General features: G+C 63.9%; 1 protein-coding gene across 1 annotated transcript; it reads left to right on the plus strand.

Moving 5' to 3' along the window:
* LOC131578689 (transcription factor COE4-like) lies at positions 1 to 26,474 on the plus strand. The gene is given in 19 exon segments (XM_058837726.1): positions 1 to 30; positions 32 to 132; positions 4,795 to 4,951; positions 5,581 to 5,644; positions 5,738 to 5,793; positions 5,987 to 6,060; positions 6,852 to 6,920; positions 13,551 to 13,632; positions 15,679 to 15,796; positions 17,625 to 17,758; positions 17,835 to 17,867; positions 17,869 to 17,962; positions 19,127 to 19,215; positions 20,236 to 20,301; positions 21,814 to 21,955; positions 22,282 to 22,461; positions 23,391 to 23,582; positions 24,998 to 25,861; positions 25,917 to 26,474. Coding segments are annotated over 18 exon segments (1,752 nt in total). The 3' UTR covers positions 25,069 to 25,861; positions 25,917 to 26,474.

The raw sequence follows: 26,474 nt of genomic DNA on the forward strand, positions 1-26,474 counted from the left end.
ATGTTCTCGGTGCAGGAGGCGCTGCCCCGGGGGGGGGGTCCCCATGAAGGAGGAGCCGCTGAGCGCGGGGCTCCCCGCCGGCCGCTGGCTGCAGGGCACCGGCATCCTGGACGCCAGCACGGCGGCGCAGAGGTAAGGGGACAGCCCGGGGACAGCTCGGGGACAGGTCGGGGACAGCCTGGGGATGGCCTGGGGACAGCCCGGGGAGAGCCCCGCAGCTCCGGGGGCTCCGGGATGGATGCAACCCGAGCTCCGTGGGGCATCCCGGGCTCCGCGGGGCATCCCGAGGTCGGCGGGTATCCCGGGCTGCACGGGAATTCCGGGGGCTGGAGGTGTCCCGGAGGATGTGGTCATCCCGGGTTTCACGGGAATTCTGAGGGCACTGGGCATTCCACGGGTTGGGGGTATTCCAGAGGCTGCGGGCATTCCCGGTTTTCCTGGGCATCCTGGGGCATTCCAGGGCTCTGGACATGCTGGGCTTCTCGGGTATCCCAGCTTCCCTGGGCATTCCAGGGGCTGTGGGTATCCCGGGGATGTGGATGTGCCGGGTTCTGTGGGCATCCCAGATTCCATGGGCATCCACAGATATCCCAAATTCCGCAGGCACCCCCCCAGGCTCCACAGATATCCCAAATTCCGCAGCCCTCCCGGGCACTGCGGGCATTCCAGGGGCTGTGGGCATCCTGGGATTTGGGAGTGTCCCGGGATCCACGGACATTCCTGGTTCCGTGGGCATTCCTGGTTCCGTGGGCATCCCAGGATATGCTCCCCCCGCTTTTTTCCTGGCATTCCTTGGGCCTCTGGATATCCCTATCCCGGTGCCCCGGGCATCCCCATGGATTTCAGCTGCCAGGAGTTTGTGCCAACGGGAATGGGATCTGTGCCCATTCCCTGTCTTTTCCAGGGGGCTCAGATCCCATTCCCGGCTTTCTCCAGGGGGCTCAGATCCCATTCCCGGCTTTCTCCAGGGGACTCAGATCCCATTCCCTGCATTCCCAGAGGGCTCAGAGCTCACCGGATCCAATTCCCTGCTTTTCTCTGGGACTCAAATCCCATTCCCTGCCTTTTCCAGGGGGCTCAAATCCCATTCCTTGCCCTCCTGGGGGGCTCAAATCCCATTCCTTGCCCTCCTGGGGGGCTCAGATCCCATTCCCTGCATTCCCAGAGGGCTCAGAGCTCTCCGGATCCCATTCCCTGCTTTTCTCTGGGACTCAAATCCCATTCCCTGCCCTCTCCAGGGGCCTCAGTGTCCCCTGTCCCTCCCTCCTGGGGTCAGTGCCACCCCTGTCCCTTGTCGTGCTCTCCCCTCTGCGGGGTTTGGGGTGTCCCTAAGGGGTCACCGAGGCCATGGTGGCTCCCTGGGATCCCCCCAAAACTTTGGGATGCTGGAAAATCTCAGGGAACGCTTCCCCCCCCCCCCTCCCCCCCCAGGGGACCCCAGCGCGGCCACCACCGCGGTGACAGCCACCCCCGGGGGGGGTGACAATGTGGAGCTGAGGGACAGCAGTGCCACGCTGTGGGGAGGGGGGAGTTGGGGGTCTCAGGGAGGTGCTGGCCTTGTCCCCGTGTCCCCAAAAACTCCCCGGGACCCCTGCAGGGGGCACAGGGACACACCCGGGGCTGGCAGCGGTGGCAGGGATGTGTCACCCAGTGGGGTCCTGGGCGGTTTGGGGTGTCCCCTCCTGCCCTCCCCGTGTCACCCTGGTGGGCGTGTGCCACCGTGCTGGCAGTGCCACGCGTGGGGACACAACCAGCGGTGTCCCCAAGGCCACCGCGATGTCCCCAAGGGGTTGGCACCGGCGTCCTGGGCTGCGGGGTGGCATCAGGACCCTCTAAACCGCCCCCTCCCGCTTGTCCCCAAGGCCACCACGATGTCCCCAAGGGGTTGGCACCGCAGTCCTGAGGTCCCTGGGTGGCCCACACGGGGTCCCCACCCGTGGGTGGCATCCGGGACCTTCTAAACCGCCCCCTTCCGCGTGTCCCCACGGCCACCGCGATGTCCCCAAGGGGTTGGCACCGAGCTCTGGGGTCCCGCTGAAGGTCCGGGGTGACCCACGCGGTGTCCCCGCCGTGGGGTGGGGTCCCCACGCCCCCCGGGAGCCGCTTTAGGGCCGTGCCCGGGGCCGCCGCTTTCCTGGAAGCGCCGGGGCCGCGGCTGCTTGGAAATGCTTGATTGCCTTTAATAATTAATTAACGCGCCGGGCGGGGCTGGCAGCGCGGGGGGGACACGGCGGGGGACAGCGGGGACAGCCAGAGCCATCCCCCGAGCGCCACCGAGGCCATTTGGGGGGCGCGAAGTGGAATTTTTGGGGCTGGAAGGAGCCGCGGACGTCGCTGTCCCGTTGTAGGCTGGGGAGGGGGGGACAGTGAGGGGACAGAGGTGTCCCCGCGGGGGTGGCACCCTGAGAGCAAAGCCACCAGCACGGGGAGGGGACAAGGGACACGCCGCGGTGTCCACGGCAGGTGTGGGGACATGATGTGAGCCGTTTGTGGTGGCCGCGTGCAGGTATTATCACCTCCCCAGGTGTGGCCCCTCGGTGTCTCTGGGGACACTTCGGGGACCCCTCGGGTGTCTCTGGGGACAGCTGGGGGCCCCTCGGGTGTCTCTGGGGACAGCTGGGGGCCCCTCGGGTGTCTCTGGGGACAGCTGGGGGCCCCTCGGGTGTCTCTGGGGACAGCTGGGGACCCCTCAGGTGTCTCTGGGGACACTTTGGGGACCCCTCGGGTGTCTCTGGGGACACTTTGGGGACCCCTCGGGTGTCTCTGGGGACAGCTGGGAACCCCTCGGGTGTCTCTGGGGACACTTTGGGGACCCCGGGGAGCAGCTGAAGGAGCTTTTCCTCTGTCACCTCACGAAGAAATGTCCCCAGAGTGTCGCCGAGGTCCCCAAGGGATGGCGCGTGGGCCCGGCTGTGGCGGGGGATGACACCGGCGACCCGCTCCGCTGCTGCCGCGGGGACACCGAGGGGACGGGCGGGGTGGGGACGCGGTGACAGTGACGGGGACGGTGCTGGAGCCATCGTCCCCGAAGTGGCTCTGCTGTCACTGTCCTGTCACTCGGGTGTCGGGGCAGGGACAGCAGCGGTGACACCGGCGAGCGGGGAGGGCTCAGGGATGTCCCCTCTGTCCCCTTCTGTCCCTCGTGTCCCCGATGCCAGGGGCAGGTGCTGGCTGTGTCCCCATCTGTGTCCCCTACCCTGGACAGGGCGGGTCCCAGGGAGGGGGTCCTGGGGACAGGATGGTGGCTTTGGGGACAAGATCCTGGGGACAGGCTGGTGGCTTTGAGGACAGCGTCTTGGGGACAGGCTGGTGGCTTTGGGGACAGGGTCCTGGGGATCTTGGGGACAGACTGGTGGCTTTGGGGATGGGGTCCTGGTGGCCCTGGGGGTCCTGGGAGCAGGTTGGTGGCTTTGGGGACAGGGTCCTGGGGACAGGTTGGTGGCCCTGAGGTCCTGGGGGTCCTGGGGGTCCTGGGGACAGTCTGGTGGCTTTAGGGACGGGGTCCTGGTGACCCTGGGGACAGGGTGCTGCAGATTTTGGGGTCAGGGCAGGGTGGGGGGGGGTTCCACAGAAGGGGTGCTGGGGGTCCCAAGGATTGGATTTTGGGATTTTGGGATTTGGGGATTTTGGGATTTTGGGATTTTGGGATTTTGGGATTTTGGGATTTTGGGGTTCTGGGAAGGGTTGCTGGGGGTCCCGGGGACATCGTGCTGGGGGTGTTGAGTTTTCGGGTGTCCCAATACTGGAGTCATGGGGATCCCCGGGATGGAGTTCTGGGGGTCCCAGTGCTGGAAATGGGGTGCTGGGGGTCTCCCGGTCCGGGGTTCTCGGGGATGGGGGTCCCCAGTGCTGGGGTGCTGGAAATGGGGTGCTGAGGGTGCCAGTGTCCCATGGAGAAGGTTTTGGGGTCCCCAGGATGGGGTTCTGGAGGATGGAGATCCCCGGGATGGGGTGCTGGGGGTTCCCGCGATGGGGTTTGGGGTGTCCCAGTCCTGGGGATCCTCGGGATGGGTTTCGGGGTCTCCCAGTCCTGAGGGTCCCCGGGATGGGGTTCGGGGTGTCCTGGTCCTCGTATTCTGGGGGTCCCTAGGATGGGGCACTGAGGGTCCCAGTCCTGGGAGTCCCCTGGACGGGGTGTTGGGGGTCCCCAACTCCGGGGTTCTCGGGGATGAGGGTCCCCAACTCCGGGATTCTTGGGGATGGGGGTCCCCAGCTCCAGGGTTTTCAGGGATGGGGGGTTCTGGTTCCGGGGTTTTCGGGGATGGGGGTCCCCAGCTCTGGGGTTCTCGGGGATGGGGGTCCCCAGGTCCGGGGTTTCTGGGGATGGGGGTCCCCAGAACGGGGGTTTTTGGGGATGGGGGTCCCCAGCTCTGGGGTTTTCAGGGATGGGGGTTCCCAGGTCCGGGATTCTTGGGGATGGGGGGTCCCCAGGTCTGGGGTTTTCAGGGATGGGGGGTTCTGGTTCCGGGGTTTTCGGGGATGGGGGTCCCCAGGTCCGGGGTTTTTGGGGATGGGGGTCCCCAGAACGGGGGTTTTTGGGGATGGGGGTCCCCAGCTCTGGGGTTCTCGGGGATGGGGGTCCCCAGGTCCGGAGTTTTTGGGGATGGGGGTCCCCAGGTCCGGGGTTTTGGGGGATGGGGGGTCCTGGTTCCGGGGTTCTCGGGGATGGGGGTCCCCAGGTCCGGTGTTTTCGGGGATGGGAGTCCCCAGCTCCGGGGTTTTCAGGGATGGGGGGGTTCCTGGTGCCGGGGTTCCGGCTGTCCCGGCTGTCCCCCACACCGTGGCCTGTCGCAGCGGAGTGTCGCTGGCCCGCGCTCACTTCGAGAAGCAGCCCCCGGCCAACCTGCGCAAATCCAACTTCTTCCACTTCGTGCTGGCCATGTACGACCGCCAGGGCCAGCCCGTGGAGGTGGAGCGCACCTGCTTCATCGACTTCGTGGAGAAGGAGCGGGTGAGAAACCCCCCAAAAAAACCCCAAAACCTCCCCAAAAGCTCCCCAAACCACCCCAAAACCCCCGCGGGGCGGGGCGGCAGCGGCTGAGGCCGGAGCGCGGCCCCAACTCATCTCATGAGGATGGGGAGGGGACACGGAGTGACCCCAGGAGGATGTGGAGGGGACGCGGAGGGGACACGGAGTGACTGCGGAGGGGACACCGAGTGACCAGGAGGGTGTGGAGGGGACATCGAGTGACCCCAGGAGGGCGCGGAGGGGACACGGAGGTGACCCCAGGAGGATGAGGAGGGGACATCGAGTGACCGGGAGGGTATAGAGGGGACACGAGGTGTCCCCAGGAGGGTGCGGAGGGGACACCGAGTGAACCCAGGAGGATGCGGAGGGGACACCGGATGACCCCAGGAGGGTGCAGAGGGGGCACCGAGTGACCAGGAGGGTGTGGAGGGGACACCGGGTGACCCCAGGAGGGCGCGGAGGGGACACGGAGTGACCCCAGGAGCATGCGGAGGGGACATGGAGTGACCAGGAGGGTGCGGAGGGGACACGGAGTGACCCCAGGAGGGTGCGGAGGGGACACCGGGTGACCACCTGAGCCCTCCCCGTTAATTTTGTCCCCACCCCTCAAGGAGCAGAACGGGGAGAAGACCAACAACGGGATCCACTACCGCCTGCAGCTGCTCTACAGCAACGGTGGGTGCGGCGTTCTGGGGGGGGCTCGGGGGGGTTTCGGGGTGTCCCCAGGGGGAGGTGACAAGCGGGGTGGCCCCTCTGGTGTCCCCGCAGGGCTCCGGACCGAGCAGGATTTGTACGTCCGGCTCATTGACTCCATGTCCAAGCAGGTACCGAGACCCCAAATCCACCCCCCACCCCAAATCCCCCACCCGCGGGGAACATCTGGATGTCGCTGCGGCCACATCTGGCCGCGGTGTCCCCCGCGCTGGGCGGGGAGGGGGTGGCGCAGGTGGCAGGGCCCGGGAGCGCCTCGCCGGTGCCACCGCGGTGTCGCCGCTGTCCCCTCGGTGTCCCCTGCAGGCCATCATTTACGAGGGGCAGGACAAGAACCCCGAGATGTGCCGGGTGCTGCTGACCCACGAGATCATGTGCAGGTGGGCTGGGGACACCCGGGGGGTGACAGGGCTGTCCCCAAGGTCCCTTTAGTGCCCGCTGAAGTGATTACAGACCCCGCGTTAATTAATGAGCCGGGCCAGCGCCGCTAATTGACCTCGCGGCAGGGGACAGGCCACTCCCTGAGTCCCCTCGGGGACACCCACTCGGGGTTGGGGACTGCGGGTGGCACTGGTGTGTCCCCCGGGGGGGACACGGAGCTCCGGGGTGGGTCCCCAACCCCTTCAGAGCCACCCGGAGGTGACAGGGACGGGTCCCCAACCCCTTCAGAGCCACTCGGGGATGACAGGGACGGGTCCCCAACCCCTTCAGAGCCACCTGAAGGTGACAGGGACGGGTCCCCAACCCCTTCAGAGCTGCCTGAAGGTGACAGGGATGGGTCCCCAACCCCTTCAGAGCCACCCGAGGGTGACAGGGACGGGTCCCCAACCCCTTCAGAGCTGCCTGAAGGTGACAGGGATGGGTCCCCAACCCCTTCAGAGCCACCCGAGGGTGACACGGAGCCCCCCTGGGTGACAGGGATGGGTCCCCAACCCCTTCGGAGCCCCCGGGACCCCCCAAATCTGTCCCCAACCCCATCTAGAGGTGGTAAAGTGACACCCCCGAGTGTCCCCTCCCTGCTGTGCCCGTCCTGGTGTCCCCTCTGTCCCCAGCCCTGAGTGACGGGGCGGTCCAAGGGTGGGACATGGGGACCTGGCGGGTCCCCCCCGGCGTTTGGGGGGTCCCTCAGCCCTCGCTGTCCCCTGATGTCACCTCCTGTCGCCGTGTCCAGCCGCTGCTGCGACAAGAAGAGCTGCGGGAACCGCAACGAGACCCCCTCGGACCCCGTCATCATCGACAGGTGCTGGGGACATCGGGGACATCGGGGACATCATCGGGGACATCGGGGACATCATCGGGGACATCGGGGACATCGGGGGACCCCCGACACCTCACCGCGACCCGGGAGGGGGTGGCAGCCACCGGGGGTGTCCCCAGGGTTGGGGACACGATGCTGATGAGCCGAGGGGACAGCGCGGGGGGCTCTGGGTGTCCCCAGGGGGCGGTGACAGGTGTCCCCGCTGGTGACATCGATAATGGAGGTGGCACCGGCAGCGTTGGGGACATCCCAGGGTGGCCGTGTCCCTCTGTCCCTGTCCCCAGCGGGGTCCTCCTGCCTGTCCCGGTGTCACCTCCCTGGTGCCACCAAGCCAAGCCCGAGGAGGGGACAGGACCAGGGTCCCTTGTCACTGTCCCTGTGTCCCCTGTGTCCCCTGTGTCCCCTGTCCCACTGTCCCCACCATGGCGCTTTTGGGGTGCCCGGGGGGGGTTCCTGTGACCCCCCCCTTGGGAGGTGACACCCCCATGGTTGGTGGCAGTGTCCCAAATGTCCCAAATGTCCCAAATGTCCCAAATGTCCCAAATGTCCCAAATGTCCCTTTGTCCCCCCCTCAGCCGCAGGACTTTTAGGGGGTCACCCAAAGCTTTTTTTTGCGGGGGGTCACACAGGGCCAGGAGTGTCCCCAACATGTCACCCACCATTCCCAGCACTTTTGGGGTGTCCCCAGTCTGCCCCCAAGGGCTTTTGGGGTGTCCCCAGACCCTTCTCCCCATTCCCAGCACTTTTGGGGTGTCCCCAGTCTGCCCCCAAGGGCTTTTGGGGTGTCCCCAGACCCCTCTCCCCATTCCCAGCACTTTTGGGGTGTCTCTAACATGCCCCAAGACTTTTGGGGTGACTCCAAACCACTCCAGGACTTTCGGGGTGTTCCGCAACCTCGTGTCCCCATTCCCAAAGATTTTGGGGTATCCCCAATCGTCTGTCACCACTCCCAGAACTTTTGGGGGTGTCACCAAGTGCCAGGTGTGTCTCCAGTCCCCTGGCCCCATTCCCAGGATTTTTGGGGTGTCCCCAGTCTGCCCCCAAGGGCTTTTGGGGGGTCCCTGAGGGCCAGGAGTGTCCTTGACCTGTGTCCCTCCAGCCCCAGAACTTTTGGGGTGTCCCCAAACCCCTCTCCCCATCCCCAGCACTTTTGGGGTGACCCCAACCCGCCCCAGGATTTTTTGGGGTGTCCCCCATCCCCTCTCCTCATTGCCAAGGCATTTGGGGTGTCCCCAACACGCCCCACAGCTTTTGGGGTGTCCCAAATCCCCTCTCCTCATTCCCAGCACTTTTGGGGTGTCCCAAATCCCCTGTTCTCATTCTCAGGACTTTTGGGGTGTCCCCAACCTGTCCCACATCTTTTGGGCTGTCCCCAAATCCCCTGTTCCCATTCCCAGGACTTTTGGGGTGTCCCCCATCCCCTCTCCCAATCCCCAGCACTTTTGGGCTGTCCCCCACCCCCGTGTCCCCAGTCCCCATCACTTTTGGGGTGTCCCCGAGCTGCCCCAGGAAATTTTTGGGGTGTCCCAAATCCCCTCTCCCCATTCCCAGGACTTTTGGGGTGACCCAAACCTCCCCCAGACTTCTTTGCGGTGTTCCAAATCCCCTCTCCTCATTCCCAGGACTTTTGGGGTATCCCAAATCCCCTGTCCCCATCCACAGGACTTTTGGGGTGACCTCAACCCGTCCCACACCTTTTGGGGTGTCCCCAATCCCCTCTCCCCATTCCCATCACTTTTGGGGTGTCCCCAACCCGCCCCAGGACTTTTTGGGGTGTCCCCAATCCCCTCTCCCCATCCCCATCACTTTTTGGGGTGTCCCCAACCTCCCCCATCACTTTTGGGGTGTCCCAAATCCCCTGTCCCCATCCACAGGACTTTTGGGGTGACCTCAACCCACCCCACAGCTTTTGGGGTGTCCCCCATCCCCTCTCCCCATCCCCATCACTTTTGGGGTGTCCCCAACCTCCCCCAGGACTTTTGGGCTGTTCCCCATCCCCGTGTCCCCATCCCCATCACTTTTGGGGTGACCTCAACCCTCCCCACACCTTTTGGGGTGTCCCCAATCCCCTCTACCCATCCCCATCACTTTTGGGGTGTCCCCAACCCGCCCCAGGACTTTTTGGGGTGTCCCCAATCCCCTCTCCCCATCCCCATCACTTTTGGGGTGTCCCCAATCCCCCTCCTCATTCCGAAGGTATTTGGGGTGTCCCCAAAGCCCGTGTCCCCATCCCCATCACTTTTGGGGTGTCCCCAACCTCCCCCATCACTTTTGGGCTGTTCCCCATCCCCATGTCCCCATCCCCATCACTTTTGGGATGTCCCCAACCTTCCCCAGAACGTTTAGGCTGCCCCCCACGCCCGTGTCCCCATCCCCATCACTTTTGGGGTGTCCCCAACCTCCCCCATGATTTCTGGGCTGCCCCCCACGCCCGTGTCCCCATCCCCATCACTTTTGGGGTGTCCCCAACCTCTCCCATCACTTTTGGGGTGTCCCCAACCTCTCCCATCACTTTTGGGGTGTCCCCGAGCCGCCCCAGGATTTTCTGGCCTGTCCCCAAACCCCGTGCCCCCATCCCCATCACTTTTGGGGTGTCCCCAACCTCTCCCAGCACTTTTGGGGTGTCCCCAACCTCCCCCAGGACTTTTGGGCTGTCCCCCACCCCCGTGTCCCCATCCCCATCACTTTTGGGGTGACCTTAACCCACCCCACAGCTTTTGGGGTGTCCCCAAACCCCGTGCCCCCATCCCCATCACTTTTGGGGTGTCCCCAACCTCCCCCATCACTTTTGGGCTGTCCCCCACGCCCGTGTCCCCATCCCCATCACTTTTGGGGGGTCAGGCAGGGCCAGGCGTGTCCCCAGCCCCCCCCGGGAGCCCCCCCCGTGTCCCCGTGTCCCCCCCCGGGCCAGCCCCGCTGGTTTGAGAGCGCGCTAAGTGCCCCTCTCGCGGCGTTAATCAAATTACCCGGCAGCGAAAATTGACGCTTCTCATTAATTAGCCACGATTATGCTAATTGCGCATTCAAATTTATGCGCCGCGAGCAGAAGGTGCTCGGCAGCGGCGCCGGGCATTTGCATATTCAATGGTAATTAGCGATGCTAATTAATGCGCCGGCCCCGTATTTTTAACTCGCGGGGGTTCAGCCCCAGCTCCCCCCCCCCCCCAGCCTGGGGCAGGGATTTAGGGGGGATTTGGGGTTTTTTTTGGGGGGGGTTTGGGGTACCCTCCCCGGCCGCGCTGTCCCGGGGATGGCGGGACCGCTTTCCCGGCGTTTTCCCGGCGTTTTCCAGGCGTTTTCCAGGAGTTTTCCAGCTCCTTCCTTGCCCTGATTACCACCCGCGGGGCGGGAATGGGATTATGGGATTGTGGGGAACGGGGGGACCCCCCCCTTTTCCTGTGTTGTCCCATAGGGTGGGACCCCCTTTCTATGGGGTCGGGACCCCCTCGGTGTGGGATCTCCTTTTTGTGGGATCCCCTTTTTGTGGGATTCCCCTTTTCCGTGGGGTTCCTGAAATGAGACCCTTTTTTTGTGGGATCTTCTTTTTGTGGGATCTCCCTTTTTGTGGGATCTCCCGTTTTGTGGGGTCCCCCTTTTCCATGAGACCCCTTTTTATGGGATCCCCCTTTCCATGAGGAGCCCCTCGCTGTAGGATCCCCCTTTTCCATGGGATCCTCTAAATGAGACTCCCTTTTTGTGGGATCCCCTTTTTGTGGGATCCCCTTTTTGTGGGATCTCCCTTTTTGTGGGATCCCCTTTTTCCATGGGATCCTCTCTCCCTATGACCCCTCCCTCCACGGGATCCTATAAATGAGACCCCTTTTTTTTGGGATCCTCCTCTTTTTTGGGATCCCCCTTTTTTTGGGATCCCCCTTTTTTTGGGATCCCCCTTTTTTTGCGATCCCCCCTTTTTTGGGATTCCCCCTTTTTTTTGGATCACCCTTTTTGTGGGATCCCCCCTTTTTTTTTGGGATCCCCCTTTTTCCACGGAGAGCCCCTCGCCGTCGGACCCCCCCATCCCATGGGATCCTCTCTCCTTGTGCCCCCCACTTTCCATGGGATCTACTTTTTGTGGGATCCCCCTTTCCGTGGGATCCCCTTTCTGTGGGATCCCCTTTCCCCGTGACCCCTTTTCTCTGGGATCCCCTCTCCGTGGGGCCCCCTTTTTATGGGATCCCTTTTCCCTGGGATCCCCTTTCCATGGGATCCCCTCATCCATGGGATCCCTGTGGGATGGGACCTCCTTTCCCCAGAATCCCCTTTTTCCATGAGATCCCCTTTTTTGTGGGATCCCCTTTTTGTGGCATCCCATTTTTTTGTGGGATCCCCTCACCCACAGGACCCCTTTTCTGCGGGATCCCTTTCCATGGGATCCCCCTTTCCATGTAACCCCTTTCTCTGTGGGATCCATGGGATCCTTTTTTACCCTGGGATCCCCTTTCTGTGGGATCCTCTCTCCCTGAGACCCCTTTTCCATAGGATCCCCTTTTTTTCTGGGATCCCCATTCTCTGGGACCCCCTTTCGTGGGATCCCCTTTCCTTGGAACCCCTTTTTTGTGGGATCCCCTTTTTTGTGGGATCCCCTTTTTTGTGGGATCCCTTTCCCTGGGACCCCATTTCCATGGGATCCCCATTCTCTGGGACCCTCATTTTTGGGATCCCCTTTTTTGGGATCCCCTTACCAAGTAACCCCTTTATGTGGAATCCCCTTTTTGTGGGATCCCCCTTCCCTGTGACCCCTTTTTTGGGGTGGATCCCCCTTTTTGGGATCCCCTTTCCATGTAACCCCTTTTTTGTGGGATCCTTATTTGGGATCCCCTTTATTTGGGATCCCCTTCCCAAGTAACCCCTTTATGTGGGATCCCCCTTCCCTGGGATCCCCCTCCGTGTCCCCCCAGCCTGATCCAGGGGTGACCCCGCTCGGGGTCCCCTGGGTGTCCCCAAACCCCGTGTGACCCCAGGGATGGGCCCGGGGGTCCCAACATTCCCAGGGGTCCTGGTGTTGGATGGGGAGGGACACTGGGATGGGGACATTGGGATGGGGACAGGGATGGGGACATTGGGATGGGGACACTGGGATGGGACATTGGGATGGGGACAGGGATGGGGACATTGGGATGGGGACACTGGGATGGGGACATTGGGATGGGGACAGGGATGGGGACATTGGGATGGGGACACTGGGATGGGACATTGGGATGGGGACAGGGATGGGGACATTGGGATGGGGACACTGGGATGGGACATTGGGATGGGGACAGGGATGGGGACATTGGGATGGGGACACTGGGATGGGACATTGGGATGGGGACAGGGTGGCATCATGGGATGGGGACACTGGGATGGGACATTGGGATGGGGACACTGGGATGGGACATTGGGATGGGGACACTGGGATGGGGACACTGGGATGGGAATTGGGATGGGGACAGGGTGGCATCATGGGATGGGGACACTGGGATGGGACATTGGGATCAGGACACTGGGATGGGACATTGGGATGGGGACAGGGTGGCATCATGGGATGGGGACATTGGGATGGGGACATTAGGATGGGGACACTGAGATGGGGATATTGGGATTGGGACAGGGTGGGAGACTGGGATGGGGACACAGGGATGGGACATTGGGATGGGGACACTGAGATGGGGACACTGGTATGGGGACAGGGTGGGGACACTGAGATGGGGACACTGGTATGGGGACAGGGTGGGGACACTGGGATGGGGACACCGGGATGGGACATTGGAATGGGGACATTAAGATGGGGACACTGGGATGAGGACAGGGTGGGACATTGGGATGGGGACAGGGCAGGACAGGAGGGGACACTGAGATGGGGACAAGGTGGGACACTGGGATGGGGACACTGGGATTTGGGACAGGGATGGGGACACTGAGATGGGGACAGGGTGGGACACTGAGATGGGGACAAGGTGGGACACTGGGATGGGGACACTGGGATTTGGGACAGGGATGGGGACAAGGATGGGGACATTGGGATGGGATGGGGACCCTGGGATGGGGACAGGGTGGTGTCATGTGATGGGGACAGGAGGGGACACTGGGATGGGATGGGACCGTGGGATTGGGACAGGGTGGCACAATGGGGTGGGGACAGAGTGGGACAGGAAGGGACAGAAGGATGGGGACACTGGGATGAGGACATTGGGGTGGGGACACTGAGATGGGGACATTGGGATGGGGACACTGAGATGGGGACATTGGGATGGGGACAGAGAGGGACACTGAGATTGGGACACTGAGATGCGGACAGGATGGGGACACTGGGATGGGACATTGGGATGGGGACACTGGGATGGGGACAGGGATGGGGACACTGGGATGAGGACAGGGTGGGACATTGGGATGGGGACATTGGGATAGTGACAGAGAGGGACACTGGGATGGGGACACTGAGATGGGGAAAGGATGGGGACACTGAGATGGGAACAGTGATGGGGACACTGGGATGGCAACAGAAAGTGACAGAAAGATTGGGGACACCTGCATGGGGACAAAACCACACACCAGGAATGGGGAGGGGACAGCACGGGGACACATTTTTGTCGTCCCCCCCCCCTTTTTTTTTTTCTCCCCCCCTTATCCCAGGTTTTTCCTCAAGTTTTTCCTCAAGTGCAACCAGAACTGCCTGAAAAATGCCGGGAACCCGCGGGACATGCGGCGCTTCCAGGTGACACTTGGGGACATCGCAATGAGGGTGGGACCCTAAAAAAGGGGTGCAGGCGACCCCAAAAGGATTTCCCAAAGGGGTCGAGGGGAACTGGGGACTCGATTCCCCCCGTTCGGGGGGAATCGAGTCCCCAGTTTCCCTCGACCCCTTTGAAAATCCCAAATCCACCCTCACCCTATTAAAAAAAAACCCCAAATCCGCCCTGAAAACCCCAAAATCTCCGCCCCTCCTCCCCCCTCCCCGGTCGCAGCTGGGTCCTGGCCCCCCCCGAGGTTCATCAGGGCTCGGTAACGAGATGTTAATTATGACATTTCGGTGATTAACGACCCCATTTGCATCGCGGCATCGGCGGCGGGAGAGCGGCGGGGGGAAAAAGGGGAAAGGGGGGGGGGGGGAGTTGTGGGATTGGGGGGGCTGGGAATGGGGTGGGGGGGTTCCCTTTTAGGGGATGGGCGGCTCTAAAGGGGGTTTGGGGTCTTCTGGGGGAGCTGGGGGGGTCCCTGAGGGGGTGACCCTAAAAGGGGGTTGGGGGCTCCTTGGGGGGGGGAAGCCTTGGGGGAATTTGGGGGGTGCTGGGGGTGGCCCTAAAAGGGGTTTGGGGTCTCCTTGGGGGGGCTGAGGGTGGTCTAAGGGGCTTTGGGGTGCCCTGGGAGCATTTAGGGGACTGGGGGTGACTCTAAAATGGGTTTGGAGTCTCCCTGGGGAAATTTGGGGGGGTGGGGTGACCCTAAAAGGGATTTGGGGTCTCCCTGGAGGGCTGGGGGGTGGCTCTAAGGGGTTTTGGGGTACCCTGGGAGCATTTAGGGGACCGGGGGTGACCCTAAAATGGGTTTGGGGGCTCCTTGTGGGAGTTTGAGGGGGAGCCTTGGGGAAATTTGGGGGGCTGGGGGTGACCCTAAAGGGGATTTGGGGTCTCCTTGGGGGAGTTTGGGGAGGGGAGCCTTGGGGAAATTTGGGGGGCTGGGGGTGGCCCTAAAAGGGGTTTGGGGTCTCCTTGGGGGGGCTGGGCGTGGCTCTAAGGGGTTTTGGGGTGCCCTGGGGACACCTGGGAGACTGGGGGTGACACTGAAAGGGGTTTGGGGTCCCCTTGGTGGGGCTGGAGGTGGCCCTAAGGGGTTTTGGGGACACCTGGGGGACTGGGGATGACCCTAAAAGGGGTTTGGGGTCTCCTTGGAAGGGTTGGGAGGGGTCCCTGGAGGAGTCTCAGGGGGGTTTGGGGTCTCTTGTGGGGCTGGGCTGGGGCTGGGGGTGGCCCTGAAAGGGGTTTGGGGTCCCCTGGAGGGGTCTGGGGTGGCCCTGAAAGGGGTTTGGGGTCCCCTGGGAGGGTCTGGGTGTCCCCTGAGTGTCCTGGAGGAAGGGACTTGGGCAATCTGGGGGGGCTGGTGACCCCAGGCTGTGGGGGCCACCCTCGGGCCACCCCTGTGGGGACACCACAGCTGGCCCCTCCTGCGGTGTGACAGGGCTGTGACAGGGATGGGGACATTGTGGGGACATCGTGGGGACACCACACACAGTGTCCCTGTGGTGTAACAGGGCAGGGGACATTGTGGGGACACTGTGGGGACATTGTGGGGACACCACACACAGTGTCCCTGCAGTGTGACAGAGCAGTGGACACTGTGGGGACATTGTGGGGACACCATGGGGATGTCATGGGGACACCATGGAGACACCACACACAGTGTCCCTGCGGTGTGACAGGGCAGGGGACATCATGGGGACACCACACACAGTGTCCCTGCAGTGTGACAGAGCAGGGGACATCGTGGGGACACTGTGGGGATGTCATGGGGACACCATGGAGACACCACACACAGTGTCCCTGTGGTGTGACAGGGCAGGGGACACCGTGGGGACACCGTGGGGACACGACGGGGACACCATGGAGACACCACACACAGCATCCCTGCCCTGTGACCGAGCAGGGGACACCGTGGGGACACCATGGCGATGTCATGGGGACACCACACAGTGTCCCTGTGGTGTGACCGAGCAGGGGACACCGTGGGGACACCACGGGGTGACCGTGTCCCTTGTCCCCCACAGGTGGTGGTGTCCACCACGGTGCACGTGGACGGCCACGTCCTGGCCGTGTCCGACAACATGTTCGTCCACAACAACTCCAAGCACGGCCGGCGCGCCCGGCGCCTCGACCCTTCCGAAGGTCAGGGGACACCTGGGGACATCTTGGGGACATCCTGGGGACCTGCCATGGGACCCTCCAAGCCTGGCCTGGCATCCCCAGGGCGATCCCTGTGTCCCCACCCTGCTGTCCCCAAGTGTCCGTGCCCATCCATGTTGGGTGTCCATGGGTGCCTCCCCCTCCGTGTCACCGTGGCCACCTGGGGATGTCTTGGGGACATCTTGGGGACATCTTGGGGACGTGCCATGGGACCCTCCAAGCCTGGCCTGGCATCCCCACCCTGTGTCCCCACCCTGTTGTCCCCAATGTCTGGTGGGCCCATCCATGGGTGTCCCTGTTTGTCCCCACCTGTGTCACTGTGGTCACATGGGCGTGTGCCCGGCCGTGTCCCTGTGGCCACCTGTGATTGTCCCCATCTGTGTCCATATGTCTGTCCCCTGTTTTGTCCCTGTGGCCACTTATGTGTCCCCACCCATGTCCTGATGTCCCTGTGTCACCTGTGTCCCACCCCAGCCATGTCCATGTCCCCATGTCCCCATGCCTGTTCCAGTCCATGTCCCCGTGTCCCCATCCATGTCCCCATGTCCCCATGCCTGTCCCCATGTCCCCATCCATGTCCCCATCCATGTCCCCATGCCTGTTCCAGTCCATGTCCCCATGTCCCCATGCCTGTTTGAGTACATGTCCCCATGTCCCCATCCATGTCCCCATGCCTGTCCCCTCTTCCCTGACCCCACCCCATCGCCCCCAAGTGCTCCCCACCCCTCCATGTCCCCACCATGGCTGTCCCTGTCCCTTCCATGTCCCCACCATGGCTGTCCTTGTCCCTCCATGTTCCCACCCTGGCTGTCTGTGTCCCCACCATGGCTGTCCCTGTCCCCTCCAATCCCGTCGTGTCCCCACCATGGCTGTCCCTGTCCCCTCCATGTCCCCTCCATGGCTGTCCCTGTCCCCTCCATGTCCCCTCCATGGCTGTCCCTGTCCCTCCCTGTCCCCACCATGACTGTCCCTGTCCCCTCCCTGTCCCCAGCATGGCTGTCCCTGTCCCCTCATGTCCCCACCATGGCTGTCCCTGTCCCTCCATGTCCCCTCCATGCCTGTCCCTGTCCCCTCCCTGTCCCCACCATGGCTGTCCCTGTCCCCCCCATGTCCCCACCATGGCTGTCCCTGTCCCCCCCATGTCCCCACCATGGCTGTCCCTGTCCCCTCCGTGTCCCCAGCATGGCTGTCCCTGTCCCCTCATGTCCCTATCATGGCTGTCCCTGTCCCCAGCATGCCTGTCCCTGTCCCCTCTGTGTCCCCACCATGGCTGTCCCTGTCCCCTCTGTGTCCCCACCATGGCTGTCCCTGTCCCCTCTGTGTCCCCACCATGGCTGTCCCTGTCCCCTCTGTGTCCCCACCATGGCTGTCCCTGTCCCCTCCTGTCCCCTCCATGTCCCCACCATGGCTCTCCCTGTCCCTCCATGTCCCCACCCTGGATGTCTGTGTCCCCACCATGGCTGTCCCTGTCCCCTCCAACCTCTCCATGGCTGTCCCTGTCCCCTCCAACCTCTCCATGGCTGTCCCTGTCCCCTCCAACCTCTCCATGGCTGTCCCTGTCCCCTCCAACCTCTCCATGGCTGTCCCTGTCCCCTCCATGTCCCCACCATGGCTGTCCCTGTCCCCACCATGGCTGTCCCTGTCCCCTCCTGTCCCCTCCATGTCCCCACCACGGCTGTCCTTGTCCCCACCATGGCTGTCCCTGTCCCCTCCCGTCCCTTCCATGTCCCCATCATGGCTGTCCCTGTCCCTTCCATGTCCCCACCCTGGCTGTCTGTGTCCCCACCATGGCTGTCCCTGTCCCCTCCAGCAGCCACCCCCTGCATCAAGGCCATCAGCCCCAGCGAGGGTTGGACCACGGGCGGTGCCACCGTCATCGTCATCGGCGACAACTTCTTCGATGGCCTCCAGGTGCTCTTCGGCACCGTGCTGGTGTGGAGCGAGGTACGGGGACGGGCCCGGCGGTGGCCTGGGGACAGCTCGGGGACACCGCTGAGGCCGCGTGTCCCCTCGCCCGCAGCTCATCACCCCCCACGCCATCCGCGTGCAGACCCCCCCCCCGCCACATCCCGGGGGTCGTGGAGGTGACGCTGTCCTACAAGGCCAAGCACTTCTGCAAGGGCGCCCCGGGACGCTTCGTCTACACCGGTGAGGGGACACCGGGAGTGGTGCGGGGACACCGGGAATGGGGTGGGGACACCGGGAGAGGGGTGGGGACACTGCGAGTGGGACATCCGGGATTGGGGTGGGGACATCGGGAGTGGGGTGGGGACACCGCGAGTGGCGCGGGGACACCGGGAATGGGATGGGGACACTGGGATTGGGGTGGGGACACCGGGAGCGGGGTGGGGACACCGGGAGTGGGGTGGGGACACTGCGAGTGGGACATCCGGGATTGGGGTGGGGACACCGCGAGCGGCGTGGGGACACCGGGACTGGGAACATTTGGTTTGGTGTGGGGACACCGCGAGCGGTGTGGGGACATCGGGATTGGGATGGAGACACCGGGAGTGGGACATCCGGGATTGGAGTAGGGACACCGGGAGCGGGATGGGGATACTGGGATTGGGGTGGGGACAGCGGGAGTGGAGCGGGGACATCGGGAGTGGGGTGGGGACACTGGGAGCAGGGTGGGGACACCGCAAGTGGGACATCCGGGAGTGGGGTGGGGACACCTGGGAGCGGGATGGGGACACCGGGAATGGGGTGGGGACATCGGGATTGGGATGGGGACACCGCGAGCGAGACATCCGCGATTGGGGTGGGGACACCTGGGAGCGGGGTGGGGACACTGGGATTGGAGTGGGGACTCAGGGAGCGGAGTGGGGACATTTGGTTTGGGGTGGGGACAGCGGGGTTGGGGTGGGGACATCCTGGAATTGGGATGGGGACACCGGGATTGGGGTGTGGACATCGGGGATTGGGATGGGGCCATGGGGGTTGGGGTAAGGACATCCTGAAGCAGGGATGGGGACATCGGGGAATGGGAAGGGGACAGCCGGGAATGGGACGGAGACCACTAGGATTGGGATAGAGACGCTCAGGAGTGGGATGGGGACATCTGGGAGTGGGGTGGAGACATCCTAGAATTGGGATGGGGACAGCTGGGACCCTGCCACACACTCATGCGATGGGGACCCAGATCCCCGGGAAGGGGACCCAGACCTTTGGGACAATGGCACAGGCCCCCGGGAAGGGGACAGAGCCCTTGTGACAATGACCCAGACAGCCGGGCCAGTGCTCCAGCCCCTCGGGACAATGTCCCAGCCCCCGGGGAGGGGACAGTGACCCGGCGGTGTCCCCTGTCCCCAGCCCTGAACGAGCCCACCATCGATTACGGCTTCCAGCGGCTGCAGAAGGTGATCCCGCGGCACCCCGGGGACCCCGAGCGCCTGCCCAAGGTAGGGGACAGGGACAACCCCTGACAGGGACACGGGGACATCTCCGGGGGACACGGGGACACGCCCAGGGGACACCCCCGGGGCACACAGGGACACACCCGGGGGACAGGGACACCCCCAGGGGACACCCCCGGGGCACACAAGGACATCCCCTGGGGACACGGGGACACCCCCGGGGGGCACAGGGACATCCCCGGGGGACACGGGGACACCCCTGGGGGGCACAGGGACACCCTCAGGGGACAGGGACACCCCCAGAGGACATGGGGACACCCCCAGGGGACACCCCCGGGGGGCACAGGGACATCCCCGGGGGACAGGGACACCCCCAGAGGACACGGGGACACCCCCCGGGGACACGGGGACACCCCCAGGGGATGGGGACACTCTCAGGGGACACAGGGACGCCCTCAGGGGACACCCCTGGGGGACGGGGACACCCTCGGGAGACACAGGGACACCCCCAGGGAACAGCCCCGGGGGACAGGGACACCGGCAGGGGACACAGGGACATCCCCGGGGGACAGGGGGACACTCTTGGGGGACACAGGACACCCCCGGGGGACAGGAGGACACCCTCACGGGACAGGGACACCCCCGGGGCACACAGGGATATCCCCGGGGGACATGGGGACACCCCCGGGGGACACAAGGATTCCCTGGCAGCGCCCCAGGATGGGGATAGGGGTGACAATTCTTGTGTCCCCCGGGGTCGTTGGAGACACAGAATGGGGGGGTTGGGGACACGGGGGGGACACGGGGGGGACACGGGGGGTCACTGGGGACTCGGGAGGTCACTGGGGACACAGAATGGGGGGTTGGGGACACAAGGGGGACACTGGGCTGTCATGGGGGGGATCAGGGGTGACCATGGGAGGGACACAGGGGGTCACTGGGGACACAGAATGGGGGGGTCAGGGGGGACATGAGGGCCATAGGGGGCGGGCTGGGGGTGCAGCCCCCCCCCCGACCCCCCTGTCCCCTGCCCTGTCCCCTGCCCTGTCCCCTCGCTGTCCCCAGGAGGTGCTGCTGAAGCGCGCGGCCGACCTGGTGGAGGCGCTTTATGGGGTCCCCCACAGCAACCAGGTGTGCGGGGACCCCCCTGGGACCCCCGAGACCCCCCCAAGGCCCCCTTGGGACCCCCTGGGACCCCCTGGGACCCCCCTGGGACCCCCCTGGGACCCCCCGGGACCCCCCTGGGACCCCCTTGGGACCCCCTACCCTGGGACCCCTCCACTCTGGGAACCCCTGGGATCCCCTTGGGACTCCCTGGGACCCCCCCCCGGGACCCCCCTGGGACCCCCTCGGGTTTTCCCACCGCCACCGTGGGTGGCCCAGGAGGTGACACCAGCTGGGACAGTCACAGCCACCCTCGGCCCATCCCAGAGTGACCCCACGGGCTCTGTGGGTGGCGGGGTGACAGTGAGGGTGACACCGAGGGTGACACCGAGGGTGGCATCGAGGGTGACACCGAGGGGTGGCACTGGCAGGGCACCGTCGAGTGGTGACAGTGACAGGTGACACTTTAGGGTGACGCTGTGCTGGAGGGTGACACTGTGGGGTGGCACTGAGATGTGACACTGAAGGGTGACACCAAGGAGTTACTCTGTGGGGTGACAATGGGGTGACACTGGGGTGACATCAGGGGTTTAATTTGTGGGGTGACACTGGGGTGACACTGTGGGGTGACTCTCTGGGGTGACACTATGGGGTGACACTGTGGGGTGACACCAAGGAGTTACTCTGTGGGGTGACAATGGGGTGACACTGGGGTGACATCAGGGGTTTAATTTGTGGGGTGACACTGGGGTGACACTGTGGGGTGACTCTCTGGGGTGACACTATGGGGTGACACTGTGGGGTGACAATGAGGTGACACCAAGGAGTTACTGTGTGGGGTGACAATGGGGTGACACTGGGGTGACATCAGGGGTTTAATTTGTGGGGTGACAATGGGGTGACACTGTGGGGTGACTGTGGGGTGACAATGGGGTGACACTGGGGCGTGACACCAAGGAGTTACTCTGTGGGGTGACAATGGGGTAACTCTCTGGGGTGACACTGTGGGGTGACACTGTGGGGTGATACTGTGGGGTGACACCAAGGAGTTACTCTGAGGGGTGACAATGGGGTGACACTGTGGGGTGACACTGTGGGGTGATACTGTGGGGTGACACTGTGGGGTGACACTGTGGGGTGACACCAAGGAGTTACTCTGTGGGGTGACAATGGGGTGACACTGTGGGGTGACGCTGTGGGGTGACACCAAGGAGTTACTCTGAGGGGTGACACTGTGAGGTGACACTGGGGTGACTCTGTGGGGTGACAATGAGGTGACACCAAGGAGTTACTATGTGGGGTGACAATGGGGTGACACTGGGGGGTGACACCAAGGAGTTACTCTGTGGGGTGATGCTCTGGGGTGACACTGTGGGGTGACGCTCCGGGGGTGACACTGTGGGGTGCCACCAAGGGCTTTCTCTGTGGGGTGGCACCATGCAGGAGGGTGACACTGTGGGGTGCCACCACGAGGTGACACTGAGGGGTGCCACCAAGCAGTGCCGCCCTCGCTCGGTGACACCGCCGCCGTGTCCCCAGGACGTGCTGCTGAAGCGGGCGGCTGACGTGGCCGAGGCGCTCTACAGTGTCCCCAGGGCCCCCGCGCATGTCACTGTCCCCTCCTTCGGCGGGGGACAGCTCGGCCTCGCCATGGGCGACTCCCCGCAGGGCTCCGAACAAGGTGCGAGGTGGCCTCGGGGCGGCGGGAAGGTTGTTGTCCCCTCCCCGCCTGGTGGCACCTGTCCCTGTCCCCTCAGGGCTGTGACCGAGGTGGCCTCGGGGTGGCGGGAGAGTTTTTGTCCCCTCCCCAGGAGGTGCCACCTGTCCCCTCAGGTCTCCCCAAAAAGTGCGCGGTGGCCTCGGGGGGTTGTGTCCCCTCCGCCACCATGTCGCTGTCCCCTCTGGGCTGTGACCAAAGCGCGCGGTGGCCTCGGGGCGGGGCTGAGGGGGGTCCGGAGAGCCTTTGTCCCCTCCTCAGGCGGTGCCACCGTGTCGCTGTCCCCGCAGGGTTCTCGCGCAGCCCCGGGACGCCCCCGGCGCGGGGGTTCGGCCCCCCGGGCTCGGCCCCCCAGCAGGGCTTTGCCGGGGCCACCGGTGGCTTCGGCGGGGCCACCATGGCCGGGCTGGGGGTCCCCGGGTCCCCTCCGAGCTTCCTGAACGGCTCCACCGCCACCTCCCCCTACGCCAGTGAGTGACACTGCTGGGGACACTGGTGGGGGGGGGGACACGAGTTCGTGGGGGGGCCCTGGGGGGGTCCCCAAATCCGTGTGACTGCTCTGGGGGGTCCTGAAGTCATGACGGGTCCTTGGGGGTCCCCAAAGTCATGGTGGGGTCGCTGGGGGTCCCCAGAGTGATGTGGCAGCTCTGGAGTGTCCCCAAAGCCATCACTGAGGGTGAGAGAGGGAGCGAGGGTGGGACAGCCCTGCCCCTGCTCCTGTCCTTGTCCCCAGCCCTGTCCTGGCCCATCGGTGTCATTGTCCCCATCCCTGCCTCTCTCCCTGTCCCCATCCTTGTCCCCATCCCTGTGCCTGTCCCTGTCCCTATCCCGTCCTCATCCCTGTCCCCATCCCTGCCTCTCTCCCTGTCCCCATCCTTGTCCCTTTCCTTGTCCTGGCCCTGTCCTCATCCCTGTCCCCTTACCTGTCCCGTCCCTGTCCCCATCCCCACTCCTGTTTGTCCCTGTCCCTGTCCTGGCTCTGTCCCCATCCCTATCCCTGTCCCTGTCCCTGTCCCTGTCCCTGTCCCTGTCCCTGTCCCTGTCCCTGTCCCCATCCCCGCCTCTCTCCCTGTCCCCATCCTTGTCCCTTTCCTTGTCCTGGCCCTGTCCTCATGCCTGTCCCCTTCCCTGTCCCGTCCCTGTCCCCACCCCCACTCCTGTTTGTCCCTGTCCCTGTCCTGGCTCTGTCCCCATCCCTGTCCCTGTCCCTGTCCCTGTCCCTGTCCCTGTCCCTGTCCCTGTCCCTGTTCCTGTTCCTGCCTCTCTCCCTGTCCTCTCCCCTGTCCCGTCCCTGTCCCCATCCCCACTCCTGTTTGTCCCTGTCCTGGCTCTGTCCCCATCCCCGTCCCCTGGCGGTGTCCCCCGTCCCCAGCCGAGCCGTGTGTGGCTGTCCCCTCAGTCCTGCCCGCCAGTCCCCCGCTGGGCGCCTCGTCTGTCACCGTCACCTCGGGCCCGGGCACGGCCACCCCTCCCGGTGGCTTCTCCTTCTCTCCGGTGACGATGATCTCGGCCGTGAAGCAGAAGAGCGCCTTCGCCCCCGTGCTGCGGCCACAGGGCTCCCCCCCGCCCGCCTGCGCCAGCGCCCTGCAAGGTCAGACTGTCCCCAGGGCCACCAAGGCCACCAAGGCCACCGTGGTCTCTGACACCCAGTCCCCGGTGGCTCGTGCGCCGTGGAGGGTCCCCGGTGTCACCAAGCTCCCGTTCATGGGAATGGTTGGGCCTGCCCTGTGCCACACCCTTGTGCCTCATCCCTGGTGTCCCCAGTGTCCCCAAGGTCCCTGGCATCTGTCCCCAGTGTCCCCAGTGTCCCCAAGGTCCCTGACATCTGTCCCCAGTGTCCCCCAGTGTCCCCAGGGTCCCCAGGATCCCTAACATCTGTCCCCAGTGTCCCCCAGTGCCCCCAGGGTCCCCAGTGTCCCCAAGGTTCCTGGCATCTGTCCCCAGTGTCCCCAGTGTCCCCAAGGTCCCTGACATCTGTCCCCAGTGTCCCCAGGGTCCTCAGTGTCCCCAGTGTCCCCAAGGTCATTGACATCTGTCCCCAGTGTCCCCAGTGTCCCCAGGGTCCTCAGTGTCCCCAGAGTCCCCAAGGTCCCTGACATCTGTCCCCAGTGTCCCCAGTGTCCCCAAGGTCCCTGACATCTGTCCCCAGTGTCCCCAGGGTCCTCAGTGTCCCCAGTGTCCCCAAGGTCATTGACATCTGTCCCCAGTGTCCCCAGTGTCCCCAGGGTCCTCAGTGTCCCCAGAGTCCCCAAGGTCCCTGACATCTGTCCCCAGTGTCCCCAGTGTCCCCAAGGTCCCTGACATCTGTCCCCAGTGTCCCCAGTGTCCCCAAGGTCCCTGACATCTGTCCCCAGTGTCCCCAGGGTCCTCAGTGTCCCCAGTGTCCCCAAGGTCATTGACATCTGTCCCCAGTGTCCCCAGTGTCCCCAGGGTCCTCAGTGTCCCCAGAGTCCCCAAGGTCCCTGACATCTGTCCCCAGTGTCCCCAGTGTCCCCAAGGTCCCTGACATCTGTCCCCAGTGTCCCCAGTGTCCCCAGTATTCCCATGTCCCCAAGGTCCCTGACATCTGTCCCCAGGTGGCCCCAGCCCCTTGGAGGGTCCCCGGTGTCACCGTGTCCCTTGCACCTTTCTGGTCAGGGCTCTGCTCTGTGCCACCCCTGTCCCTGTCCACCGGTGTCCCCAGTGTCCCCAGGGTCCCTGACATCTGTCCCTGGGTGGCCCTGCCCCACAGAGGGACCTGGCTGTCACTGTGACCCCTGTACCGCCCACAGGCATGGCTGGAGCTGCCCTGTGCCACGCTGGCACCTGTCCCCTCCGTGTCCCCAGTGTCCCCGAGGTCCCCGGTGTCCCCAGCACCCACCCCGAGTCCCCCTGCCCCACTGAGGGTCCCCGATGTCACCGCGCTCCTGCCTGATGTCCCTGCCCGTGTGACACCCATTGTCCCATGCCACCCTTGTCCCCGGTGTCCTTGGTGTCCCCTCCTGACGCTGTCCCTGTCCTGCCCAGACCCGGCTTTCGAGGACTCGGACAAATTCCACGCTCCGGCGCGGCCGCTCCAGGGATTGGCCTATTCCTAAGGACGGCGTGTCCGGAGGGGCTCCGGACCCCCCATCCCACCGGGACAGGAGCGGGGACAAGGATTGGGGACATCCCTGTCCCCTGTGCCCACCCCTCGCCTCCCCTCAGTGCTGGGATGGCTCCGGAGCAGCCACGCGGAGCGGGATGAGGGGACATCCCCCTGATGTCCCCACCCGGGTGACCCCGGCCTGGCCCGGCTGAGGGGGGACTTGGGGAAATCCTGGAATGAGCCAAAATTCCTGGGTTTGGCCTCGGGAAGAGGCGGAGAGAGCCGGGAATGGGGGGCAGTGGAGGGCGCGGGATGGAGGTGCCGGGATGGGCGGGAGGGGTGATCCAAGGTGGGATGGAAGCTCCAGAAAAGGATGGATGGTCCAAGGTGGGATGGATGTTCCAAGGTGGGATGGAAGCTCCAGAAAAGGATGGATGTTCCAAAGTGGGATGGAAGCTCCAGAAAAGGATGGATGATACAAGGTGGGATGGATGCTCTGGGATGGGATGGAAGCTCCAGGATGGGCTGGATGATCCAAAGTGGAACAGATGATCCAAGGTGGGATGGATGTTCTAAGATGGGATGGAAGCTCCAAGGTGGGAAGGATGTTCCAAGGTGGGATGGATGCTCTGGAATAGGATGGATGATCGAGGTGGGATGGAAGCTCCAAGGTGGGGTGGAAGCTCTAGAAAAAGGTGGATGATCCAAGGTGGGATAGATGATCCAGGAAGGATGGATGCTCTGGAATAGGATGGATGATCCAAGGTGGGACAGACAATCCAAAGTGGGATGGATGCTCCAGGGTGGGACAGATGATCCAAGGTGGGACGGATGATCCAGGTAGGATAGAAGCCCCAGATGGGAAGGATACTCCAGATGGGAAGGATACTCCAGGATGGGAAGGATGTTCTATGGAAGCTCTGGAAAAAGATGGCTGCTCTAGGATGGGGGGTGGATGATCCAGGATGGGAGGGATGATCCAATGTGGGATGGATGCTCCAGAATAGGGTGGATAATTGGAGTTGGCGGGATGACCCAAGGTGGGATGGAAGCTCCAGGGTGGGATGGAAGCTCCAGGTGGGATGGATGACCCAAGGTGGGATGGATGATCCAGAATAGGGTGGATACTCGGGGTTGAAGGGATGATCCAGAATGGGATGGATGCTCCAGAAAAAAGATGGATATTGAGGACTAGAGGGATGATCCAGGGAAAGATGGATGTGCCTGGGCAGGGGGAATGAACTGGGGATGGATGGATGATGGATGGATGATGGATGGATGGATGGATGATGGATGGATGATGGATGGATGATGGATGGATGATGGATGGATGATGGATGGATGGATGGATGATGGATGGATGATGGATGGATGGATGATGGATGATGGATGGATGATGGATGGATGATGGATGGA

This window comes from Poecile atricapillus, chromosome 4 (genome assembly GCF_030490865.1).
Source record: "Poecile atricapillus isolate bPoeAtr1 chromosome 4, bPoeAtr1.hap1, whole genome shotgun sequence".
Classification (NCBI taxonomy): Eukaryota; Metazoa; Chordata; class Aves; order Passeriformes; family Paridae; genus Poecile; species Poecile atricapillus.